The 26,606-nt window shown below is 43.5% G+C and overlaps 1 protein-coding gene and 1 pseudogene across 2 annotated transcripts in view; both read right to left on the minus strand.

The window, feature by feature from the left end:
• LOC124241280 (solute carrier family 28 member 3-like) overlaps positions 1–26,606 on the minus strand; it is a 75,535-nt gene that overhangs the window by 45,251 nt on the left and 3,678 nt on the right. The window contains exon 1 of one of the 2 annotated variants that reach the window (XM_046664942.1): positions 12,316–12,402. In XM_046664942.1, the coding sequence (XP_046520898.1) occupies positions 12,316–12,360 (45 nt within the window). In that variant the 5' untranslated portion in view covers positions 12,361–12,402. Of the gene's footprint in view, positions 1–12,315; positions 12,403–12,965; positions 13,100–26,606 lie in introns of those variants that run through there. The other variant, XM_046664941.1, reaches the window with a different exon arrangement.
• LOC124240765 (dual specificity protein phosphatase 5-like) overlaps positions 18,045–26,606 on the minus strand; it is a 44,305-nt pseudogene continuing 35,743 nt past the window's right edge.

The following is a 26,606-nucleotide window of genomic DNA, read 5'->3' on the forward strand; positions in this document are numbered from 1 at the left end:
TTTGTTCCTGAACACCTGCAGGAGGCTCCTTAACCATGTGACTCACAGGATTTTCATAAGAAATCTGTCTCTCTATTTACCTCCAAAGGGCACAAAACATGCATACTGTAATACTTAATTTGTAGTAAATATATATTTGGTCTTCTTTCCTTTCCTGGCATGGAGCTCCGAAAACCATCAGAATTTTCTTAGTGATGAGTGTAATAAAGATGTCTTTTGTTACATTAATGAGGTGACTTTGGGAAAGCACTCAGGTAACCTAAGGATGGGAGCTGGTTGCCAGGGGACACAACCATGTGATTAGAGGTTGAAACTTTAAGTGCCATCCTGACCTTCTAGGAAGGGAGAGGGTCTGAAGATTGAGTTGAATCACCAATGACCAATGATTTAATCCATCATGCCCATGTAATGAAGCCTCCATAAAAACCCAAAAGGAGGGGGTTTGAAGAGCTTCTGGGTTGGTGAGAGGTGGAGATTTCAGGAAAGTGGCCCACCTGGAGAGATCATGGAAACTCCGTGCCCCTTCCCACAACGTTCCTTATGCATCTCTTTCATCTGGCTGCTCCTGAGTTCTATCTTTTCATAACAAACTGGTAATGTGGTTCCTGAGTTCTATCTTTTCATAACAAACTGGTATCCTAATAAGTAAATGTTTCTCTGAGTTCTGTGAGCTATTCTAGCAAATCAGTCAATCCCAAGGAGGGGGTTGTTGGAACATCAAATCTATAGCCAGTCAGTCAGAAGTACAAGTGATAACCTGGACTTGCAACTGGTATTTGAAGTTGGGGGTGGGTGGGTGGGAGAGGGTAGTCTTGTAGGATGGAGCCCTTAACCTGTGGGATTTGACACTATCTGCAGATAGATAGTGTCCGAATTTTGGTGAACTGTAAGATAACCAGCTGTTGTTGGAGAATGGCTTGAATTTGTGGGAAAACCAGCCCCCTAGACACATACACACACACTGGAATTAGTGACCAGAACCTTTATATACCATCTTTTTTAAAACTCTTTTTCAAAGGAAAAACAAAGAAAGATTAGGCACACCAAGGCTATAAGTGGCTTCTGAGTCGAACACCTTAGCCCATGTGTGTAGTGGAATTAGCTGCCTCCAAATAGGGATCCTCTCTTTGAGTGGAAATCATGCTGCACTATGTCTGCCTATACCTGCGATCTGAAGACAGAGTTCCAAACTTCTGTGGCATGATTGAGATTTAGGGTTCATACTCACAAGTCTCTTTTCTGTATAAAATTCCAAATGCTCCCAACTTTGATTTTGTTTTTCAATTTGACAAATAGCTAGCATCCAGGGCCAGGTCTCATCAACATCAACACTGCCTGGATAAGATGGGTCAGCAGGTGCCACCACCCTCATTCTAAATTGAGGGACTGTGGGGTGGAAGTTTTATAATCAGTAGTGAAAACAAACAAATAAATAAATGGCTAGAGCATGGTAACAAGTCTTGGTTCTGTCCTAACTGAGATAAGAGTATTTTTCTGAAAACCTCTGCAGCCTACACTCTGAAGGTTGGGGATGTGTTTTCAGAACACATAGCCTTGTGAGTCAACTGAAACTGGTGTTCCCATGGCTGATCAGGGAATTCTAGTCATAACTGATATGACATCTATAAAGAAATCCATGAAGGACCAGAGATGGATAAGAGACCAAGTCTTACTACATGCAGTCAACATGTAGAGCCTCAGAAGAAGCCTCTTGGTATCAGGAGGGCATCTCTCTTGGGACACTCATGGTAGAAAAAGATAGAATCTAATCTCCCTCTTCTCCTTTCCTTTTCCTGTGACCATTGGATGCCTGAATGCTTCCCCCAGTTTTGGTAAAGGCAACGGTGGTGGCTGACAGCCTCAAACCTCAGTCCTTGCTCTAATCATGACTGATCATCTGATGCATTCCAGCCTGGGGTACTTTCACTTCCCTGAAACCAGAGATGTGGCCAACACCATTCATCACTTGATCATACACATACTCCCTTATGACATGCATGACTTTGCTGTTTAAATATAAGGTTGTTGGTGACATGAGCAGGAATGGGGAAATAGAGACCTCTAAAACTCCTCTCCTTCATCAAAGCACCAAGAACAGTGGTAAAATTGTCAAAATATCTTTTTCAGAACTCTGGAAATTAAGCAGTCTTGCAATAATCCTGAGAGTGTTATTTGTTTCCAATAAAACAATTGAATCTGAGAATAGCCAGCTTTGTGGCATCCTAATTCCCTAGTCCTTTTCCCCTCTCCTCAGACTCATGCTAGCCTTGAAAAACAACAACTCTGCAATCCCAATGAAAACGAGCAGGCTAACAACCTATGGAGTGGGCAAAATGAGGTTTGCATTCTCTCAAAGACCAAGGCACAGATAACTGCCATTATTTGACCTGTCTTTCAGGTCCTTAGAAAATCTCACTCTCAAATCTTGTCTTTATTTAATGTGACTCAGATGTCATGCAGTACTATTTTCCAGCAGGCAATTGTTTAGCATAGGCAGCCGCCTGAGGTTGTGATAACAGTTGGAGAAAACAAGCTAGGCAAAAATTTAAAGGAAAAGCTGGGGAATGAGATAACCATAGGGGCTTTGAAAAGCTTTGACATTCCTGGGAGTCTAGAAGCCCAAGCATGTGCCAGGGTTGTGTTCACGATGGGAAAGATCTGAGAAGGACCAAAGCTCTCTCTCTGGCTGATCTTGAGACTCAACAGAAGCAGGAGTTAAAGGTAAACATAGAGCTGTAAACTTCCTGCTTGAACACTGAAGGCAAGGCCCTAGCGTGCACACAGAGCTCTCAGCAAAGACTCGGAGACTTATTGGTTCCAGGCATTTGAAAATTTATGGGTAATCCTTAGCTGATCATTTAGCTAACTGAGCAGAGACTTTAGTGGCCACACATGACGAAATATAGAGACTACATAGAATTAGTTCAGTTAAGTAACTAAACAGACAGTGACAACAATAGCAGTAGCAGCAAATCTTGGGGAAGAAAGAAGATACTTGTTTTCCAGCGTTGCCACATTATTTAAAATGTCCAATTTTCAACAAAAAATTGTCATATATGCAAAGAAATGCAAAAGAATGGTCCATACACTGAAAAAAAGCAGTCAAAACTAACTGTCCATGAGGAAGCCTAGATGTTGGGTTTATTAGACCACACTTTTGAATCAACTGTCTTAAATATGTTCAAAAAGCTAAAGGATACCACATACAAAGAACCAAAGGAAAGCATGAGAATAATAATGACTTATCACAAAGAGAATACAAACAAACAGATTCAGAGCCTGAGAGACCTATGTGACATCAATATATGCAGAGTGGCAGTCTCAGAAGGAGGAGAAAGAAAGAGGAAGAAGAATATTTAAAGAAATAATGTTTGACAACTCCCCAATTAATGAACGAAAAGCATCAAGAAGCTTACTAAGTTCCAAGTAGGATAAACTCAAAGAGATCCATACCTAAACACATCATAATCAAACTGTTGAAAGCCAAAGACAAAGAGATAATCTCGAAAGCAGCAAAAGAGAGGAAACTCACATACAAGGAATCCTCAAAGAGATTAGCTGATTTCTTATCAGAAACCATGGAGACCAGAAGGCAATGAGATGACATAGATGGAAAAAAAAAGACTGTCAATCAAGAATTTTATATTTAGCAAAACTAAACTTTAAAAATTATAAGATATTACAAGATACACAAAAACAGACTTCACTCCTAACAAATCTTCCCTACAAGAAATACTAAAATTGCCCATTAGGCTCTAATGAAAGAACACCATACAGTAACTGAAATCCACATTAAGAAATAAAGAACACCAGTAAATGCAACTACACAGGTAAATACAATCTATTTTTATTTATAACCTCTTTCTTTGATCTGATTTAAAGTACAATTGCCTAAAGCAATAATTACAAAACTATGTTGATGGGCTTATAATGTACAAAGATGTAATTTGTAATTTGTATGACAATAGCATAAATGAGGGGGAGGGAATGGAGCTATACTGTTTTTGTATATTACTGAAATTAAGTTGGGATTAGTCCTAACTAGATATTTATAAACTGTGATGTTAATTTTAATCCCTAGGACACCCTCCAAGAAAATATCTTAAAAAATATATACTAAGGGAAACAACAGAAGAATTAAACTGGTATATTAGACAATATCTATTTAGCACCAAAGAAGGAAGCAATGGAGGAATTGAAGGGAAAAAAGACATGAGATATATAAAAAACAAATTGCAAAATAGCAGATGTAAATTCTACCTTATCAGTGATTACATTAAGTAAAATGGATTGAAGCTTTCAATTAAATGCAGAGATCAGCAGAACGGATAAAAAACACAATCCAACTACAGTCGTGTATAATTTAATGATGTGGATACATTCTGAGAAATGTGTTGGGCAATTTCATCATTTGTGCAAACATCATAGAATGTACTTACACAAACCTAGATGATATAACCTACCATACACCTAGGTTATATGGTACTAAGCTTATGAGACCACTATTGTTTATGTGGTCCCTCACTGACTGAAGCGTCGTTATGTGGCATATGATTGTATATGCTGTCTACAAGAGACACACTTTAGATTGAATGTCCTGAATAGATTGAAAGAAAAGAATAGGAAAAATACCTCATGCAAATAATAATCAAGGAGAGTTTGAGTGGCTATAATATCAGACAAAATAACTTTAAGATAAAAATTGTTACCAGAGACAAAGTGACTTTTATAATGGTCAATTCATCAAAAAGGTCTAATATTATAAACATATTTTCACCTAAAAACAGCTTCAAAATACATGAAGCAAAAACTGACAGAATTCAATACTCTACTCAATTCAATATTCACTGGAGACTTCAGTACGCCACTTTCAATAAGGATAGAACAACCAGAGATGATCAGCAAGGCAGTAGAGGAACTGGACAAGGCTACGCACCAACCAGGCCCAACAGACACATACAGAACACTCCACCAGCAGCAGTGTGATACACGTTCTCCTCAAGTGCACATGGCACGTTCTCAGGCTAGACCATATATTAGGCCAAAACAAGTATCAATAAATTTTAAAAGATTGAAATCACACAAAGTATCTTCTTCAACTACAATGGAATGAAACTAGAAACGAATAACAGAAGAAAACTTGGGAAATTTATAAAATATGTGAAAATTGAAAAAACATATTCCTAAATAATCAATAGATTAAAGAAAAAATCAAAAGAGAAATTAAGAAATAATTTGATAAGAATGGAAGTAAAAACATAAAATACCAACATTTATGGAATGAAGCTAAAGCAGCACTTAGAGAGAAATTTATAGCTGTAATTGCTTATATTATTAAAGGAGAAAGATCTTAAATCATAACCTAACCTTCCACTGTAAAAAAACTAGAAAAACAGCAAACTAAACTGAAGCTAGAAGAAGAAAGGAAGTAATAAAAATTAGAGTAGAGATGAATTAAATAAAGACTAGAAAAACAGTGGAGAAAATCAATGAAACAAAAAATTGGTTCTTGGAAAGAACAAAATTGACAAATCTTTAGTTGGACTGACAAAGAAAAAAAGAGAAAAGAGACAACTAAAATTGGGAATGAAAATGGGGCCATTATGACCAACCTTACAAAAATAAAGACATTAAGAAAATACTATGAACAACTGTATGCCAACAAATTAGATAACCTAGATGACATGGGTATCTTCCTAGAAATGTACAAATTACCTAAACTGACTCAAGAAGAAATAGAAATCTCAGACTTATAACAAAGGAGATTGAATTAGTAACAATAAACCTCCCAACAAAGAAAATTCCAGACAAAAGACCAAGGGAAAGAAAAGACAAATTACTAAAATCAGGAATGAAAGAGGTCATATTATTACTGATCTCACAGAAACAAATCTCAGGATCGTACTTGACTTCTAACCTTGTGACTGAGTGATCAAGTCCTTGAACGACGCTGATCATCGGATTTTGTGTGTTGTGCCCTCCATAACCAAAAGCGTGAATCTTTCCTGATCCATCCAGTACCATAGTCTCGAGCCAGCTGTGGCTACTAAGTACCTGGAATGTGATCAGTGCAAGTGAGGCCCTGAAGGCTAGTTTTATTTAATTTCAACAAATTTAAATTTAAAAATGGACACTAGGTTCATTTATTGGAAGACATTTAAGTAACTTTGAAACTTGGGTATGAACTGACTTTTTCAATTATAAACTTTAAGAAATCCAAATACAAATCAAATACGTCTGATAAAAATTTAGCATTAAAATTGGCATGTACTCTAAGTGTAAAACACACTAGATTTTAAAGACAGTATGAAGAATGTAAAATATCTCATTAATAATTTTATAGCGATTACGTGTTGTAATGATATCTTCAATATATTATGTTAAATAAAATATATTGTTAAAATTACTAACACCTGTTTCATTTTATATTTTTAGTGGACTTATAGAAAAATTTTAAATTAATTTGGATGTGCCATATTTCTATTAGACAGCCCTGCCTTAGCCCTCAGCAAATATCTATGTTTATCCACATTAGTAGTGATTTCCTGTTTTCCTATCAATGCCTTAACCACTGATTAGTAAGTGGTTCCTCTTTTTTAAAGGGAACCATTTTAGGAATGCTTGAATGAGGGAAAAAATGAAATCCCAGGCCGTCCTCATGGCATAGTGGTTAAGTTCAGTGTGTTCCACTTTGGCGGCCTGGGTTTGCTGGTTCAGATCCCGGTCGTGGACCTGCACCACTTGTCAGCTGTGGGGTGACCCACATATGAATTGGAGAAAGATTGGCACGGTTGTTGGCCCACGGCTAATCTTCTTCAAGCAAAAAAAGAGGAGGATTGGCAATAGATGTTAGCTCAGGATTAATCTTCCTCACAAGAAAAAGAAAAAAGAAAAGAAAGTCCTAAATCCTTCCCCTCTGAGATGTCATGGAAGTGACACGGGTTACAGTCATCTGGGCTGTTTCCCCCTAGAAATAAGAAAGTCTAAGTGTCATCATACAGATTTGGGGAAAGAGTAGAAAATGTATTTTTTTAAACCTCCTTCACAAAAGCAAATTATTGTCATGTGTTTTCTACATTTTAATTCACTTGTGGGTAAGAAAAAGCATCTCGATAGCTCCAGCAAAGCTGGTCCTGACCATGTGAAAACCTACTCAATAACCCGAGTGTGATTCATGTTGGCTTCCTGACTAGTGTGTTGGAGACAATTCTCTTCTTCTTTACTTTGCATAATTACTTACAACCTCAGAACTTTTATCTTCAAAGTATCTGGGTTAGAAGTCTGCATCGATGTTCCACACCTACATAACCCCCCAAATTTTGACCTACATTCAACGAACTCTCCCAACCTGACTGGCTTCCTAGGCAATTCACGCAGTGGGTCAGCTTTCCTCTGTGTGTGCAGAGGTAGAGTCATTTCCTGTCTAATCCCATCTCAAGACTTTCATAAGTAGGTCCCACCCAACTGCCTTCAGATTAAGCACAGGCTCTGTGCCTCTGAGGGCCACCTGTGGCAAGAGCAATGCTAACTCACGGGCAGGAGGGAACTTGAATTGGGATTCTAAGGGACATCCTTTAGTAAAAATGTTCTTTCAAACTTGCCTGAATTTTTACCCTTAGAAATTCTGAGCTTGATCAGACCTCTCCTTTGGTCAACTTTCATCTCTCCCTCTTCTCTGAATCCTTTCCCCTCCTCCTTTGAGTTTGGAAAAATCTTTCAATTGCCCTATTCTAAAAAGACTTACCCCAAATATGGACATTTGACAATTGTGGTATTGGTCGAGTGGGGAAAGATGGTTTTTAGAACAAGTGATGCTGAAATAATCGGATGTCCATGTAGAAAAAGAAAAACCTTCAAATCTATCTTAAACTACATAAAAATCAATTTCATGAGGGGCTAGAGGGCTTAAGGTAGAGGGAAAGAACAAGCTTTCAGAAACTATGAGAGGGTGTCTCTATGATCTTGCAGTGTGGGAAAAGATTTCATAAGCAGCATGTGTAAAACAGAAACACCTGAGAAATGGGACCACAACATAATTAACTTTTGTTCATCAAGATATTAGAGCGTGAAAGACAGCTTCAGAGTGGTAGAAGCTATTTGTAAACCATTAAACTGAGAAAGGGTTGTATTCCGAACAAAGAACTCTTTTAAATCAACAAGAAAAAGACAAAATCCAGTAGAAAAAATGGGCAGGAGACATGAACAGGTATTTCATAGAGTGGGCATCTAATGGCCAACAATTAAATTAAAATTAAAATCAAACCTCAATGATGCACTAGTCTACACCTACAAGAATGACTGAGATTAAAAAGCCAGATAAATATTGGTGAGGCTGTGGAGTAACAGGAACTCACACTGCTGATGGGAGTGTAAATTGGTAAAACCACTTAGTCATTACTTCTAAAGTCGAAAATATATGCGCATTCCCAATGACCCAGCAATTCCACTCCTAAGTATGACTGTAGACTGAATTCGTTACATGTGCACCAGGAGACATGTAAAGAGTGTCTGTTCACAGCTGTGTTGTTGGTAGAAGCTCCCCCAAAGCTGCAAACTTGACCAACCAAACATCCACTAACAGTGAAATAGATACACTGTATAATATTTAAGGAAAATGCTGTGTATCAACGAAAGTGGATGAACTGCAGTGACATGCAACGCCGCGGCTGAGTCTTAGAAATACAAAGCTGAGCAAAGGAACCAGATGCACAAAGATTCATCTGGCCTAATTCCATATAAATATTTCACGATAAGTAAAGAATTTTTCTTGTAAGTTTCTACTTATATAAAGTTCAAAACAGGCAAAGGCGGTGCTTGAGGATTCACAGCTGGAAGCAAAGGTGTGAAGCAAGCAGGGATTCACCACAAAGTGGGGCGGGTGCTGCCCTGGGGGAAGGAGGCAGTGGGGACAGACTGTGCAGGGTTGGGGCGTCCGAGCTACGGGATGACAGTGTCCTGTTTCTTGACCTGGGTGGCACTTTATAATAAGTTGTATATTTGGTTTTATGTGGTTTTCTGTATGTTATGTTTCACAAGAAAAACATTTAAAAAAAAATAAAACAGCCCCCTGCCTACATTCCTGATCTTGCCTGCCCGAGCCCGTCTCTCTTCCCCCTTCTCCTTTCTGCCAGAGGAGCGTCCTTTCTGCCCTCATTTTCCCCAGTCTCTTAACTCTTGCTCATAACACAAACTCCCCCCTCCTTCCCCACACCCCGGGGTCACCAGTCACCTCCTAGTTGTCAAATCAGATGAACTTGCCTCATTCTGTGGGCTCCACGGTTCCACGGAGGAGGCTTTGCTGTTGACCTGTAGTTAGTTCTCCGGACCCTTCCCTCTCCCGGTTCTGCTCCTCTTTCTCTCCCTGTGGTCTCTCTGCTTCATCCTCTGACTTTTCTCACCTTCCTGCCCCTTAAACACTGGTGCTTCCTGGCTTTCCCTCCCCGTGGTCTCATCCACACCCTCGGCCTGTCTCTGTGCTAACAGCCCCCAGATGGATGACGTCCCTCCCAGGCTCCAGATGCAGATATGCATAAGCTTCCTGTTTCATCTCCACCTTTATCTAGATGCTCAGAATCACCTTAGTTTCGACCAACAGGCCTCAAAATGAACTCATTCTCTTCCTTGCTCCAGCCCAATTTGTGGATTTCCTATCTAAATAAGGGGAATCATGGGGCTGCCCAGTGGCACAGTGGTTAAGTTCGCAGTTCCACTTCAGCGGCCCGTGGTTTGCCGGTTCGGATGCCGGGTGCGGACATGGCACTGCTTGACATGCCATGCTGTGGTAGGCGTCTCACATATAAAGTAGAGGAAGATGGGCATGGATGTTAGTTCAGGGCCAGTCTTCCTCAGCGAAAAGAGGAGGATTGGCAGCAGTTAGCACAGGGCTAATCTTCCTCTAAATAAATAAATAAATAAATAAATAAGGGGAATCACTTCCAAGCTGACATCTCAAGCTGGAAATGTTCTTATCACCCTCTTTAACCTGCCCCAGCACCAAGAGCTACCATTACCATGTTCACACCATGCACTAGGAACTTGCTATGGTCTGAATATTCCTGTGCCCCCAAAATGCCTATTTGAAAATCTAATGCCCACGTGATGGTATTAGGTGGGGCCTTTGGGAGGTGATGGCCAACAGGGTGGAGCCCTCATCAATGGCGTTAGTACCCTTATTAAAAAGACCGCCCAGTGCTTCCTTGTCCCTTCTGCGATGTCAGGTCACAGTGAGAAGATGGTTGTCTATGAGGAAGTGGGTCCCACCAGACACCGAATATGCCAGCACCATGATCTTGGGCGTCCCAGCCTCTAGGACTGTGGGAAATCAGTTTCCAAATATGAGCCACCCAGTCTGTCGTGCTTGGTTACAGCAGCCCAAATGAACTACGGCAGCGCTCTTTGATTTTAGCAGACATTACTTACTTTCTTTTTCTTAACATATGTTAACTCATTTAATTCTCTCAACCCCAAGATGGGATATTATTCTCCTCCTTACTGAGGAGAAAAGAGAAATATTCATAAGCAGAGCAGCTCTTCCTCCCTCACCCTGACTCCTGCTGATCCCACGTCGAGGGGGCCTCTCAGCAGTGTTAGTACTTCCACCCAGCGTCCGTTTCCACCGCCTCTAATCCAGTTCAGATTAGACCAGCTTCCTAACAGGTGTCCCAACCACACCCAATTCTCTTTCCATTTATGTCCACCTTCAGTGGAGCTGGTAGAGTACTCAATAATAATCTCGGATAGGGTAGATTTTGATGGATTCCTTCTCAAATGCCTTAGCACACAGGGGGGCCACGTGATCTGGTGCCAGCCTGCCCCCTTTCCCTGCTCCCCAGCGCCACCTCCACATCTTCTCCATCCTGGACACATGCTCTTTTAGGCCCCTGGGCCTGTGCAGACAGTTCTCTGCTTGAATGCTCTGCTGACATCCTTCCTCTTCAGCTGGGAAATTCCTGGCCCTCCTCTAAGTCCTAACAGGTGGCCTCTCTCCCTCTGTGACACCGTCACAGGCTCCCCAGCTGGCCCAGCTCCACCCACATAATTATCTACCATGTACTGGGTACCAACCTCCCGCATCGTTTTGTTTTCATTTTGTTTTACATCACATTACATTACAATTGCTTATTTATTTCTTCCTGTCCTGCTCCTGGAGGGCAAGAATACTGTATTATTCCTCCTTGAATTGGGGTCTCTTCCCAGAGGTGGCCTTATCTGGGGAGCAGTTAATGATTCTGCTGAGTAAATACACCTCTCTGGAAATGCTTGTTGAAAAGCAAGCATTGGAAGAAATAACCTGGCCGCCGCTCCTTGGCGTTGGTGTGTGGACTCTGCCAGCTCTGACATGCCCTGCTCTGCACCCCAAGGCCTGGAGATGCTCTGCTTTGATAGAAGAGAGTGAGGGATAGAAAGCAGAGCCACGGTTGGTAGGTGCGTGTCCTCCTCACTGACTCTGAGCAGCCAGGCGCTGGTGACAGGGCGCCTTCTCCACTGCAGATAGCTTTGTCTTGCTGCCCTGTTCATTCTGATTCTTTATCCCGTCCCATCCTTCCCACTCTCTTGAATCATAACAGGCCCTCCACTTCGTGCATTTTTCTCATTTAACCCTTATGAAGGGGATCAGGACATGCCACCCCCAAATATGCCACTTTGGCATAAGAATTATTTTGAGCTGAAGGCAGTTGAGAAAAAGAAGACACGGAAAGGTCTCTGCTCTTCCTCTATCTGCCTAAAAACAGGGCACAAATTTCTCCCATACCAGAAATAGGCGAAAAACCCTTATCACCAGAGACAGAGATGACAACAAGATCAGACTGCATAAACAAACCTCACTAACAAACCTTACCTTCCATTAGTTTTCCCCAAATATTTCCTAGTCACTTTCCCACAGTTTATTTGCTCTAAAAGCCCAACCGCCCTTTCCTTTGTCTAGTCGCTTCTCCACAATTTATCATCTTTTGTTAATGGTATATAAGGCCTGTGTCTTACTGCTTCTTTGGGCTTTTCACTTTTTTTCTGTGAAGTCCCATCCAGGTAAAATTAGAAATATTAATACAATTTGTACGTTTTTCTCCTGTTAACATAGCATATGTCATTTTAATTCAAGACCCCACGCACTGACTTTAAGAGGGTAAAAGAAAAATTTTTCCTTCTATATGCTAATAACCTGTGGGATGAGCATCACTGGGACCATTGTGCAGACAACTGAACTGAGGTTCAAAGAAGTCATAATAACTCGTGGGTGGAAGACTCAGGACTCGTGTCAAAGCCCTTTTACCTTCCTTTTGCCTTTCTTTGCTAGTGCCTAAAAGTTTGTTTTACCTGGTTAGGGACCTGACTTCCAAGGGGTTGCTGACATCTGCTCATGCGGGCTCCCGTGTTGTCAGCTCAGGAAAGGAAGCTCACCCAGGAACAGCCCTGAAAAATCCCAGCCCAGACCCAGTCGAAACTGCCAGTGTTTCCTGGTGTCAGCACTCCTTCCAGAGCCCTGCGGCACCAGTAGCGTTCATCACTCAGCGAGTTTTGGTTGAAGATGTGAGACTGGTTTGCGTAACCCAGCTGCACAGGTGCAGGCACACAGGCCACCATTTGACAGGGCTCCGGGGCCTGGTTTAAGAGACAGTCCCTGAGGGTCTGGATCCCCCCATCCTTTCCCACTGGTTCTTAGGGAAAATGTCTGCAGGTGAATACCTTATCCCGGGGGGAGACCATGAGCCCGAAACAAAAGAAGGGGAAGACAATCTTGTTTCTAAATGACAGGGCAAGTCAGGGATCAAAACAGCTTCCATTAAAAGAGACTTTTCAGGTTTGTCAACCCAAGAAGAACAAATAATAGGCTTAAAGAGTGTCATTAAAACCTTATTGTGTTCCAATAGCCCCACTGCTTTAGTTAAGGAACTTGCCAAGGAGGCAAGGAAAGAGCATGATTCCCACTTGCTTGGTCTTAAACATGAGGTGAAACTCCTGCTCACCTGGTAGCCAGGGTTGCTGCAGCCCTGCGCTCCGAGGGCTGTCGTGTTCTCCAGCTCCGCGGCCTCTGTGCTGCTCATGGATTTGTCTGGGCACTGAAATCTTTTCAGACGTCTGGTCTGGAGGTGCCCTGCACCTGTGAAAATGAACACAGCCTCTGCTGGTGTCAGAATGCCACCTGCTGCTGGGGAAGCTGGGCGCTGCTTCAGTTCGGAACTTTGACAATAATCCCCTGGTCTGGGCGGGGTGGGAGTGGTGGGGACAGGGTGGAGCCTTCCAGTTCAGGTCCACCCAGCTCCTTGAGCTTTCTCATTATCCCCAGTTGCCTGCCCATGCTTACTTCAGGGAGAAATTCTTGTACTGCCCAAAACAGAAAAGGACGCTTTCTCTACAGTCAGGAGTGAAACAGTTCATTTCCTGCGGGTGGTGTTGGATCCTAGGAGTCGGAGGGGGCGTGGCCAGGAAGGTCAGGGCAGGCTGCCACCAAGTGACCACCTCTGTGTTAGGTATGTGCTCCGTGCTTTAGATATGGTAGTCCTGGTTTATCTTCAGAACAAGGAAAACTGAGGTGTGGGAAAGTCAACAATTTGCTCAGGCCCATTTGGCTAATAAAGGGACAATGAGAAGTCAAATTCAGGTCTGGTGCGTTCCAAAGCCTTTTTACTACATCCCTGTCTGCAGACTGGATCCCTTTTAACAACTGAACTTCTAGGATTGCAAATATGTGGCAGAGAAGTGAGGGGTGACCAAGTGCTCACTTAATAAAAGGCTTCTTTGCTTTATGAAATTAGTAGCTGTAGGGTTCTTCAAGATAGCAATTTCCCCAGTACATTTCAAATGAACTGTTATGTATCTATTAATTACTATAACTGGGTGACCTGTGTGGAAATGTGGAAAATACTTAAGATGGTGAAAAACCAGAATAGATTGAATACTGCATATAGTGGACAAAAGAATGGAAGAAAATATCAAATTGACTAGTGGTTATTTCTAGGTTGTGTTTTTATGGGTGGTTGTTATTTTCTTGTTTAAACATTGCTGAGTTTCCTATAAAGAGCATGATGCTGTGACTCTCCTGGTACAGCCATGTACACATACGTACATGGTTAAGCGCTTGCTGGAATCACACTGCCTGGATTCAAGGCCTGGCTCCACCACTTACTGCAGCAAACTACCGCTTGACAGCTGAACCCAGCCTGCCGACTTATATACAGCCCAACCTAAGAATGGGGTCAAAGACCGGCCACAGAGTCTGCCGCCTGGACAACACCTAGCTGTGATTTAAGATTGTTAGGGTGTCTGCATCATGTTAGTCAGACCCCTGGGAAGGACGACTTTGGCACAAGGGTCGGCCAATAAACAAAGAAGGGCAGACAACTAGCACAGACGTGTCCTGCTAGGTGCTTATATTTTTTCCATGTCATCTTCACTACAACTCTGAAAATGAGGAGTTAATATCCCCATTTCACAGGTGAAGCACCTGAGGCCCGGGGAGACAGAGTGACTTTTCCAAGAACACAAGTAGTAAGAGGCAGAGCCATAATTTGAGCCCACGCCTCTGAAACTTAGTCCTGTTAAGTGCTAAGTTCTAGAAAGAAATAAAGCCCCGGGGAAGCACAACTGAGTTAGTACCCAAAGCGCTCATTCTGTTAATGGGGAAAGCAAACCACAGGCAAAGTAAATGCAAAAGGGCCCCCTTTGAATAAAATGAATAAACAACGTGGTTGTCAGGACAGCAGAATTTGACCCCTCTGTGTACTGTGAAATCCTCAAAAAATGTGCCACTGCTTAGGTGAGGTGATTCTCAAGAAGGCCCAAGTATTGGCCTGCCATATTGATTCCATTGGAAACGAATGCTTGGACCTGCAGGCTGCAGGAGGGCAGGGACTGTCCCCATCCTAGTCTCTGCTCTCTCCCGTTCCTAGCAGAGTGCTTGGAACAGAGTAGGCTCAAGGATGAATAGTTTGTCCATTGACCAAAGGGAGCGAACAGAAATCTCTACATTCCCATGTATCCCAGGAACATGTGTGAGTCTCATTGAGTTGTTAGGGAGGCCAGTTCACACTGGCCAGCCCTCCGCATAACCAGGGCTGGGAGGATGGTGAAGTAAGCAAAGAGCCTAGGGCGCAAATTTTAAGGGGGCACCCGCTCTCAGTGTCGTGCAAGTGCAGGGTTGGCACCTGAGTTTGAGGGCCTCCTTTAAGTTTGCTCCCTAGGCACCTTGCCTAGCTCAGCCTCCTCCTGGCCCTGCCACGAAGATCCGAAGATCCGTGGGTTTGTCTTGGATGACTATAAGGCAGCAGTTAAGAGTGCAGGCTCTGGACTCAGTCTAGCTTCCAATCCAGGCTTTGCCTCTTACTAACACTAACTAGCTGAAACCTCAGGCAAGTTACTTATCAGTTATCTCTCTAAGCATCTGTTGTTATCTGCAAAACGAGGTTAATAGTGGCACCTGTCTTACAAGGAGCCTGCTGTGAAGGTTAAATAAAGTGCTGCCTGGAAGAGTCTGGCATGTGTGGGAAGACTGCGTACACTCAAGATTCCAGGGGAAATCCCAGCAGCTCCCCAAAAAGAGAACCCAGAGTAGACTTTTAGGGCTCAGTAAGTGTCTGGAAGTACGTTATTGCTGTATCTAGTCAGAGAAGGTTGGTGAAGGGAGTGAAGAAAAAGCGCTGACTTTGGCCTGGGTTGTGGTAACAGCAACATACTATTTGTGGACGAACAAAGGCTTTCCAGGAAGCCCCTTCTAGAGTCCGGGAAAATGAGATTTCCAGAGATAAAAATCTTCCCTTTTAATTTTTTATGATCTGTTTGCAGTGTTCAGGGAAAAAGGCTGCCATGTGAGAGGTCTACAAAGAAACAGTTTCATATCGGGTTGGGTTTGTATATAAATTTTCCCCAGTTCTTACCCATAACAGGGGTCCGTGTTAGTGACAGCTGCATTCGTCTGGTGTGATGAGGTGAGTTAATCTGGTGTGATTTAAAGGTCCACGGACCCAGCCCAAGGTTTGAACATGTGGACATTGCTTCCTAAGCACCACAGTGCTGGTCATTCTGTGTGGGAAAGACTGTCTCTTTTCATGGGTGAGAAAATAGGACACGATTCATGAAGGAATGGTGGGTGGTTTTGGATGATCAGCTAAACAAGGCAGCCACTGGAAAAAAATACTGCAATCTCTGGAAAAGAGAACACTCAAATATGTTTCCTTCACTATTCTGTGACCATTATGGCAAGAATCATGAATGCATGCTAAAACTAGCAGCTAGAAAAATTTGATGAGGAGAAGGACGCTTACATAGCCTCTCAGTGTCTCCCCTCAAATTGCATGTTAATCAAAGAAAAAGAATAACAGAAACTTTGTAATGAGGAAACCTGGAAGATGTCATCTTAACCAAATGGTCACCAAGAATGGGACAAAGTGACGGCATGTGCCTCCTGATGTGATGCACTGAGGAGGACACAAGATCTCTTCACAGTATTCCTGCCCGAAATGCATAACCTGAATCTAATCATAAAGACATTAGAACCAACTGAGGGACATTTTACAAAATAACTGGCCTGTGTTCTTCAAAATTGTTAAGGTCATGAAAGACAATGAAAGCAGAGAGACTATTCCAGATTACAGGATACCAAAGATTACATGATGAATAAATGCAACACGTCATCGTGGGGTGGGTCCTGGACCAAGGGAAATGTTTGTTATAAAGGACCATATAGAGACAATTGATCAAATTTGACTTTTGCTCACAGTAATGTACTCATGTTAAATTTCCTCATTTGATAATCATACTGTGGTTACGTTAGAAAACGTCCTCAAGTAATAGACATTGGAGTATTTAGGAATAAACAGGTACGATGTCTACAATTTATTCCCAAATGGTTCAGAGAAAAAGCAACCTGTAAATGTATGAGTATGATAGATAATAAAGCAAGTGAAGCAATATGTTAATGGTGAATCTGATTAAGTTAGGGGAGTTTTTATGTTAGTCTTGCAACTTTTCTATATTTTGTACTATATCTTATATTTTGCACTATCAAAGACAGTAACAACAACCACCAATAATGTATTGCTTTTCTTCACATTCACATGAATTTTAGGAAATTATTGGCTTTTCCTCTGGAGAAATAACCTACAGAGAAAAAAGAAGTAGGGCCACATTGCGAAATCTGCAAATCCCAGAGGTCAATAGCTTGAAGACAACCCACAGGGACAGGGAAGAAAACAAGTGTCACAAGAGACAGACAAGAACAATAAGCTGGGGGCATGAGCGTTTTCAGTGCCACTGACCCAGAATACATAGCAGGTATCCTTCTCTCCTGGTATCCACTGCCACCACCTCAAAGGGCTGATTTTTGGTCTGTGACCTGAAGAGCTCCTTTCAAAATGATACAAGAGTCGCTTTGAGGAGACATGTAATGAGAAAGCTTTATGAATAAGAATCATGCCCAAGTCCAAAGTCGGGGAAGAATGCACGGTGAAAAGGAAACTGAGAGTCAATGTCTTACTGCTTCAACCAACTCCTTCCATTGGAACCAAGAGGGAATCCCAAAAACATTTGTGGGTTCAAATCGGCATGTATATTGTGTCCCCACAAACCCTGTAGCATTACTTTCCTGACTGGATGGTGATTAGCTTATGCCCTCAAGCAACAGCGACAGAAACTGAGGCTGCCAAGGTTAAGAAAATAAGGTAGAAATTGTGCTTCCTTCAAAATGAGTTGGCTTCAAAGCTGCCTTTTCGCCTGGCTGAGCAACTGCTTTCTTCCTGGTTGCTGCAAGTTTTTATTGCCTTACACTTGAAATGAAAAGGTGAACTTTGAAGTGCAAGGACTGGGTATTCCTGAGAGAGCAGGGTGTCTGGAAGTACAGGAGTTACACACGCTGTGCTCTCAAAATGGCTTCACCTTCTTTCGGTCAAGTGAACCTGTCCCTGAGGTCAGTCTGAAGTTTGCCTGCAAGCCTGGTGACCACTCCCTATCCCTCTGGGGCTGAGGGACAGAGTGAAGTCTTGCACAAGTAGGAAATGTCCAGAGTCTTAAAAAAAATCCCAGGGGGCTGGGCTGGTTTCCCCATCCTGGTTTTAGCAGGATGTGGCCGTGGTCTTGGGGCTCCTGCTGAGCTCTGAGACTGTGGAGTGTGTGGGCACTGGTGCCAGCAGGGAGGCAGGGCATGTGCAGTAAGACCCTGCACGTCAGGGCCAAGTGGCTGCAAGTACGCTGTAAATGAAGAGCCGGCTGCATCCCTTGGCAGAAGGGAGCCCGGGGGTGGGCATGGAGCATGTCAGATTCACACTGCAGGAGCTGGCCCGTGAAACCAAAGTTGGGTGAGATCACACCCCTCTGCTCAATGCAGTCCAAGGCCTCCTTCAGGCCAACTGCTTGGTCTTCGTGATGTAAGCCATGCAGGTGGAGGGTGAGCGGGGGATCCCAGTCTCACAGAGGACCAGGACCTGCCTCCCTTTCCCCTGACACAGTCAATGAAGTCTATTGCTTATTGAAAGTGGGAGCTAATGTCAGTTGCGTGGCTGTCTTCCATGGGGATCCATTTGCAGTGCAAGTGGGCCATGCAGGCCTCAAGAGGTTCACTGTGCGTCAGCAGGACTGTGATGTACAGGTTGGCGAGGATCTTGCACTTGCATGCATGGTGGGCACTTAAAGTTGAGGCATAGAAAGATTGCGTCTGGGCCACCCTACTCATAAGCCAGCCTGTAGCTGATGTTGAGTACTGGTTTCCCACATTGGCTAATGAGGGCTTTTTCATTTGGATCTTCTCTTGTGAAATGGGTTTTACATCCATGCAACACTCTGGAGATTCCCAGTAGAAGGTCTCCTAACCCCCTTTGACCCATAGGGCTGTGGCCAGTTGACCGGGCTACTCACACCTCAGAAGCCCTAATTTACATTTTTGGAGTCTCTGATACTATATATTATCCAACATATTTCCCCCCATGTGGTTTTAACACAGATTCCATGCAAATTTTATTATCTCAGCTCAGAGTTGGGAAGGATTTATATAACAACAACAACAGCAAAATGCTGCTATTGATGGGGGATACGATTTTTGGTTTAGGGCTTTCTTCTTACATAACATGCCCATAAAATGGTAAGATCTGTCAATACTAGGTCAACCATATGGCTCAAAATTATAGAGATGCCAAGTAATGATCAGTGACAATAAATTTAATGAATTTAGGGATGAACCCCAAATGTTTTAAGTTGTCCTTAAAATTTTCTGTTTAACTCTAAAAGTAAATGTGTAAATCACATCTTGAACTCACTTCCATTTTCAGCCCCACCCGTCTGTACCCAGTTGTTTCACACATCGGTGGAAAGTTGAGATAGTGTCAGGGCTCTTAAACCAGGTGCTGGAACATCTGGAAGTTGTAGCATTATTTGACTGGTAAATTTGGATATTTAATCTTGCTTAATCTCCTGTTCTAGAAGCTATTTGTGAGCAGAAAAGGAATATGTCCTACATATGCGATGTAACAATCATAATCATGCATACACAAAACTAGGCAAAATTAAGCAAGAAAACCTCAGTTATTGAGTTTTTCTGTTGACGTTAGTTTGTTACTTATGATTTGCTTTGTTAGCATTCATTAGCAGGATTCAAAACTTATCAAAACTAATCCTTCCAGGTAACTTCCATTCATTCACTTTAACTAAATTTTAATTGCTAAAAATAAGAAAGAAATCCTGTTCTCAGCTTCCTCTTATGAGGATTGCAATATTGAGATATTGTTTGCCATTGTTCTCTGTTAGTGGAGGAACAGGGCAGAATGCCTGCTGTCACCTCATCTTGTCCTGCTCTCTTCCTTGCTCACAAACCTTTCAGGCCCTCCAGACTCTGCTCTGGCCTTGGAGCATTTGTACTTGAACTTGAACTGATCCCTGGACTGGTTCTTTCTCACTGCTTGGGTCTCAGCTCCTCAGCAGGGTTGTCCCAGACCACCCAGTCCTTCTGCCAGCCCACCTCTAGTTGAGACACCATAGAATCCTTGTGCCTGGGAAGGGGCCTGGCCAGGAGGCAGCTTGGAGAGGAGCTATATAGGAGCTCTGGAGGCAGGGATCTCGGCTTTCGAAGACCATCCTCCTAAAAGAAACCCGACACTTGCACCTAGGCATCCTTGTGCTAGAAACAAGGATGCTTTCACACCTCACTGAGGTTGCATCTACGGGAGTGATCTGAAAAGGGCTTCAAAAGTAATCAAAGTTGAGGCAAATTTTTTTTTGAAGAATATTAGCCCTGAGCTAACATCTGCCGCCAATCCTCCTCTTTTTGCTGAGGAAGACTGGCCCTGAGCTAACATCCGTGCTCATTTCTTCTATTTTATGTGAACATCCAAGCTCATTTCCTCCATTTTATGTGGGATGCCTGCCACAGCATGGCTTGACAAGTGGTGCATATGTCCGCATGCAGGATCCGAGCCAGCGAACCCCAGGCCTCCGAAGCAGAACGTGTGCACTTAACTGCTACGTCACCAGGCTGGCCCCAAAAATAGAAGCAATTTTAACATCAGGAAAAACAATGTTTAGGGGCCAGCCTGGTGGCATGGTGGTTGGGTTCATGTGCTCACTCTGCTTTGGCGGCCTGGGGTTCGTGGGTGCAGATCCAGGGCATGGACCTACACACCGTCAAGCTACGCTGTGGCAGTGTCCCACGTACAGAATGGAGAAAGATTGGCATAGATGTTAGGGCTAATCTTCCTCACCAAAAAAAAGAGAGAGAGAGAGACCAATCCATGTTTATAGTGGATTGAAAACATCAAATCTATGAAAACTCATGAGTCCTTAATGATTCCTAAAAAAGAAAACTCTGGAAAAAACCCTCGTATTTATTGACATTTAAGCAGGCTTAATTCTTACTGTGAAAATAGTTAAGGGAAAAGTGAGCATTTATATTGAAATTACATTTCAAAGTAACCAAATAGCCCCAGCTGATGAGGAGCTTTACTCTGTGTAACAATGCCAGCAGCAAATATAAAAAGAACGATAGATTTCAAAAAGCATGATCTGGAGACCCCTTGAGCAAGCACGATCAGTTGGTGTTGAATTACTGAGTGGACGGTTGGTGGGATGCTGGACGTTGGGTGGAGCCCAAGTTCCGGCACACAGACGTCCTACTGGCCCAGGGAGCAGTGAAACAGCAGAACAATCCCAATCCCAACAGAGAATTTGCTTTCAGGGGCTCCACCAGGTGTCACGAGCTTCTCGCGTGGGATGATGTGCGGGACGTACTCTCACTTCTGGCTTTGCATCTGTGCATTTTGGTCTGCAGCTAGACTACCTGGTTCTAACCCTAAGCCCCGGGCTTCTAGGTTGGGATCTTAAGCAGTAAACTCTCAGAGCCTCAGTTTCTTAGACTTCTTATGGTTTTGTGAGGATCTAATAAGAACATGTGTGAAATTGTTGGACCAGGGCTGGCACTTACAATACTCAATAAATTAACTATTATTATTATCGTAAATAATTATTTCCTGAATAAATGAATACTATATATAGACATATCTATATATGTCCCTTCATCCCCCCACCCCAGTCCAGCCCATGAGATTCTAGACTTCCAGCAGGGGATGATTTGAGAACCCATTAAGGTGTCAGAACCCAGGCTCAGACTCTCCCATCGTTAACCCACCGGCAGGACCTGACCGCATCAGCCAAGGGCTCTGACCCTCAGTTTCATCAGCATGAGCCTGGAAGAGAGGTGGGCAGCGGGGAGCTCACCTCAGATGTGTGGCATATGGGGAAGAAAGGGGCTACAGACCAGATAGGAGGGCTTATTCAGCATGACCGTGTTCTAAAACTCTGGGTCACAATGTGTATAAAATAAAGTGTGATGGTTCCCCCACTCAGTGTGCAGCACACTGACCTTATTTTTCTTAAGTTTTCCAAAATAAACTCATGGCTGCCCTGATTCTACTCCTTCCGGGATTTAGTGAACAAATATTTGCTTGCTAAATCTTTTAATTTTTTTATGATCATAATTCTTATTCCAGAATAAAAATTCCTTGGCACAGAACCCCTTGTGAAGCAGTGCAACACACTTATTGGCCGCATGGATGGCCGGCTTCCCCTGCTGGGCGGGAAGCTCCGGGAAGGCAGAGATCTTGGTTTTGTCCCTTTTTGCATCCCGAGCACCTACAACAGCGCCTGACTCATAGTCAGGGTTTGGCAAACATTGGTTTAATTGTTCAAAAATCCTCACTGAGTTACCAGCTTGGATATTGATTGGTCTTATTAAACATGGGGCTTAGGTCTGCAGCCTGTAAGATGGGTATATTCGCTTGTCTCCAACAAGACCGAGCTGGGGAAACTCCAAAGCCGTTTTGGAGTGTGGGTGAGAGGCCTGATGTAAGTCTGGGTAATATATGTCGCTCTACACAGCAGGTTGGGTTTTCCCCATAACACTCCCTTTGCTGTGTTGGTCACAGGAAGTAAGCAGAAAATTCTGATTGCCAGCCCTGCCTCTCTTTGTTCCCTCTAAATGGGCATGGCTTAACACAAAGGAGCCTATTAAGGCAGAGAACCTCAGGTGCTCCAGAGTGGGGTGGGGAAGGAAGCAGGGGGAGGAGACTATGCTTAGCACAGCCTTGGCAAGAGATGGGCAGAAGTGCCTGGTACAGAGTTGACACACCCAGTGAATTATGATGGAGCACCTACCCTGTCCAGGCCCAAAACAGCCCACGAGCCTCAGAAGTTAAACACCGTGCCCTGGGCACACAGCCAGAACCTGCTGGAGCCAGATGACCCAACCCAGGCTGTCTGCCCTGAAGGCTTGGGCTTTTTCCACTGTTCCCCTGTCTGCTTGGGCATCTCCAGCTCCCAAAGAAATATTTACTAAGAGCCGATCATGAGCCAGGCATTTGGAAGTCATCAGTGAACAAAACAAAGAAAGATCTCTTGGAATCTACTCAATCTACTGATCTACTTGGAATGCAAGAAACAGAACCGAAGACCAGGTCAAGGATTTTGCCTTGAGCTCCTGGATGGATGCGGTCACCTGAGATGGGGTAGTCTATGGTTAAGGCAGCCCTGGGGGCAGAGATGGAATTCCAGCTCTTTAGACATCTGTAGATGCACTCCTTGCTTCTCCGCTGTCCCACCTGGACGTTCTTCCACACAGCCCGGCCTCAGCATTACAGCCTCTTCTCCAGACGGAGCCCCATCCATCCCTGGATCTCAGTGTAGGCTTTATTTCAATCCTTGGTTCATGGAATGGTATTTCAAGCACAGTAAACAAGTGCAGGATTTTTTAGGGGAGGAAGGAGTAGCAGTCTAGTGTCCCTTAAACAGGAGACGGTTAACAATCAGGTAATAATAAAGGGGAACGTTTTATGTGTAAGTGCCTGTGGCATCACTACAAATCAGATTGGAAGAATATGAACTAAATTCGTGACGGTGCTTGCCTCTTTAAAGCAAGAGAAGGAAGGCTGCGTTGGTGGCCCAGGGTCCTTGACGACAGAGTTGTTTATCTGCATGTACTACTTGGATCTGTTAAAGAAATGTCATAATGCAAATTGGATTGGAATGTTAACTGTCAGTTCGGGCTGGTGGGAACGTGGTTGTTTATTGTTTTACTCTTGGACGTTCTGTGCAGTGAGTATATGGATTAGAACAAGGTGATAGCGGTTGAGAACAGATTACCTGGGCTCAGTTCTAGCTCCGTCGTCACTGATTAGCTGTGTGACCCTGGGCAATGACTCGGCCAACCCCTCTTTTTTCGTGCTATAGAGATTGAGTGAGTTCACATGAAAAGCATGCAGACTAATGCTTGGCACACAGAACGAGCTATGGAAGGTTAGCTGTTATTGCTCTTATAAGCAAGAACGTAATTATGAGCAATTACATATTACTCAACAAAAAAAAGATTCATAGGACTTTGTGACTGCATAGAGATCTCACAGTCTTGATCAGGCCTTGAAGTGGGCCTGGTGCATGGAGGTCACCGTGCGTCTGAGACCATGACTGAGAAGTGGAGGGAAGCCCTGCAGCCTGGACGCCCAGAGCATCAGCTTGAGTCTGCTCACTGGCGTTCCAGAAACAAAAGGGCCTTTCCTTGTAGTTCTAGGAAGAATAGTAATTTATGTACAGGGAGCATGAATTCCAAGAAGCAAGACACTAGGCTATTTTCACACCCTTCTGTACAATAAAACCTTTTCTTTTCTTTTTTTTAATCGTTTCTTTGCTGCCCAATCATCCATCTTTCAGTTATAACCCTTGCTACCCACATGTACACTGAATTAGTCTCACTGTAGAGGGGGATTATTTAAATGCGTGCATATCTTAAAGTTGAGTAATAGTTTTTTATCTCCTTTAGTCAGTTTATTAAACAAATGCATTTCTGCCACCTTTGCCAAGAGGGAATAATATCTGATTTGTGCATTACCTCTAAGGGAAACGACTTTTCCCACCACAAGTTTATTAATTTCTGATTTCATATGTGAAATAGGAGAATAAATCAGATTTTAGTCTTTAAAGGAAAAAAATTCATGAATCCGCAGAGACTAAGTTATCATTCTTGGTAACTTGGATCTTCTGTACCTTTTGTTTGCTTCTCCACTCACTGTGCTCTCAGACCTCATTCTTTCTTCGAAGTATTCTAATTTCAAACCTGACTTTCATTTCTAAAGAGACTTTGTCTAAATAAATATCAGTTACTGGCTAATTGTCAGTGGTAGAAGCAGTTACAGCGTGCAGGGCGCTCAATGCCGGTCTGTGAAGAATGACCCCAGATCTAACTAGACCCTGACTGAGAGAAGAGGCTACACCCCCTAAGTCTACTTCGTCATCTGCAGGTCACTGCCCAGCAATTCGTGCCTGATCACCCTACAGAATCTTCACCCACTGAGGTCGCCAGCGCTCCTTCTTATTGCAAATCCATAAACCCTGGGCAGTCCTTATTCTGAAACTGAATCCTGGCCCTCCTTGGATTCAAGCCACCCCTTCCTGGTGCTAGTTCTTCCTTGGCCACTCCCTCTGAGTGGCCTTTGTGGCTCCTCTTTTTTCCACTCACCCTGGGAGTGTCAATGTCCCCAGGGCTTCCTCTTACTCTACCAGCCTGTGAGACTTAGTTTCTCAGTTAAGGTCCCTGAATAGTATCTCCTGAAATTAAGCTAACATTTTACGTGCATGTTGTGATATTGTGACTTATAATAGGAAATGCATATTTGGTCTTAATCCTTGCTCCTGGCGCAGAGCTCCTGAAGCCCTAATTTCCTAGTGATAAGAGCACCAGGAGCATCTTTTGTTCCAATGAGGCAACTCTGGTGGGCTCCTGGATGGCTCCTGGATAGGGGTTGGTCACCAGAAACACCAAGTCATGGTTAGCAGCCTGGAATTTTCAGCACCACCTCCCCATTCTCCAGGGAGGGGAGAAAGGCTGGAAATGGAGTCAAGGATTGATCATGCCTACATGAGGACGCCTCCGCAAAAATCCCAACAGTACAGGGATCAGAGAGCTTTTGGGTTGGTGAATACTTGGAGATGTTGGGAGAGTGGTGTGCCTGGGGACAGCGTGGAGACTCCGCATCTCTTTCCACATACCTTGCCCTAAACATCTCTTCCATCTGGATATTCGCCTGCATTCTTTATCATATACTCCTATAAGAAACTGGTGAACAGTAAGCAAACTGTTTTCCTGAGCTCTGTGAGCCTTCTAGCAAACTAACTGAACCTGAGGAGGGGGTTATGGGGACCTCTGATTTATACCTGATCAGTCAGAAGCACAGGAGACCACCTGGACTTGTGGTTGGCATCTGAAGTGGGAGGGGGACAGTCTTGTGAGACTGAGCCCTTATCCTATGGGATCTGGTGCTGTCTTCAGGTAGATAGTGTCAGAATTGAACTAAACTGTAGGACACCCACCTAGTGTCGCAGAGTCGCTTGGTGTGGGGAAGCCCCCACATCCGGTGTCAGAAGTGCTGTGAATATGGTAGTAGTGTGAGAGTAAAGGAGAAATCCAGGGGGAGGACAGAGGTTTTCTTATACACGTGTCCACATGCGTTTTCTGAAGAAAGGGTCTTGAGCTTTCATCACCATTCTTAAGAATCCATGACCCCATAAGCACAGTGGAGAGAGGGAGGAGGGAATGAGGAAAAGACAGAAATAAAATCCAAGTTTGTGGAAGGCAGGTGCTCCACACCCACATCTGGAAAGTGCCCACTGGACAGCTCCACCTGGCTGCCCCACGGGCACCTCCAACTCAGTGTGACTAAAACCGAAACTCCCCAGACAGGTTCCCATTCCTGTTTTCTTTCATCTCTACGTGGCATCGTGGTATCGCCATCCACCCTGCTTCCCAAGTCAGAACTTTGGTGGAGAGCTTAGCTTGGTAATTAACTCTCACGTCTTACACCCAACCAATCACCAGTTTTCACCTCTCCATCCCCGGCTTCCTTTCTATTTCTTCAGTGTCTGACCAGTTCAGACACTCACCTCTTCCCACCTAAACCATAGCCACAGCTTCCTTGCCAACTTCTTGCCTCTAGTTCTTATTCTTCTAGTTCATCATCATGTAACTGCCCAAAAAGTATTTCACACATGGACATTTAATCATGTCACTCCCCTGCTCAATATTCTTCAATGGCTCCCCATTGCTCACAGAAAAAAAAAAAAAAAACACCTAAACCAGGTAGGTAAGA

This window comes from Equus quagga, chromosome 6 (assembly GCF_021613505.1).
Source record: "Equus quagga isolate Etosha38 chromosome 6, UCLA_HA_Equagga_1.0, whole genome shotgun sequence".
Lineage (NCBI taxonomy): Eukaryota > Metazoa > Chordata > Mammalia > Perissodactyla > Equidae > Equus > Equus quagga.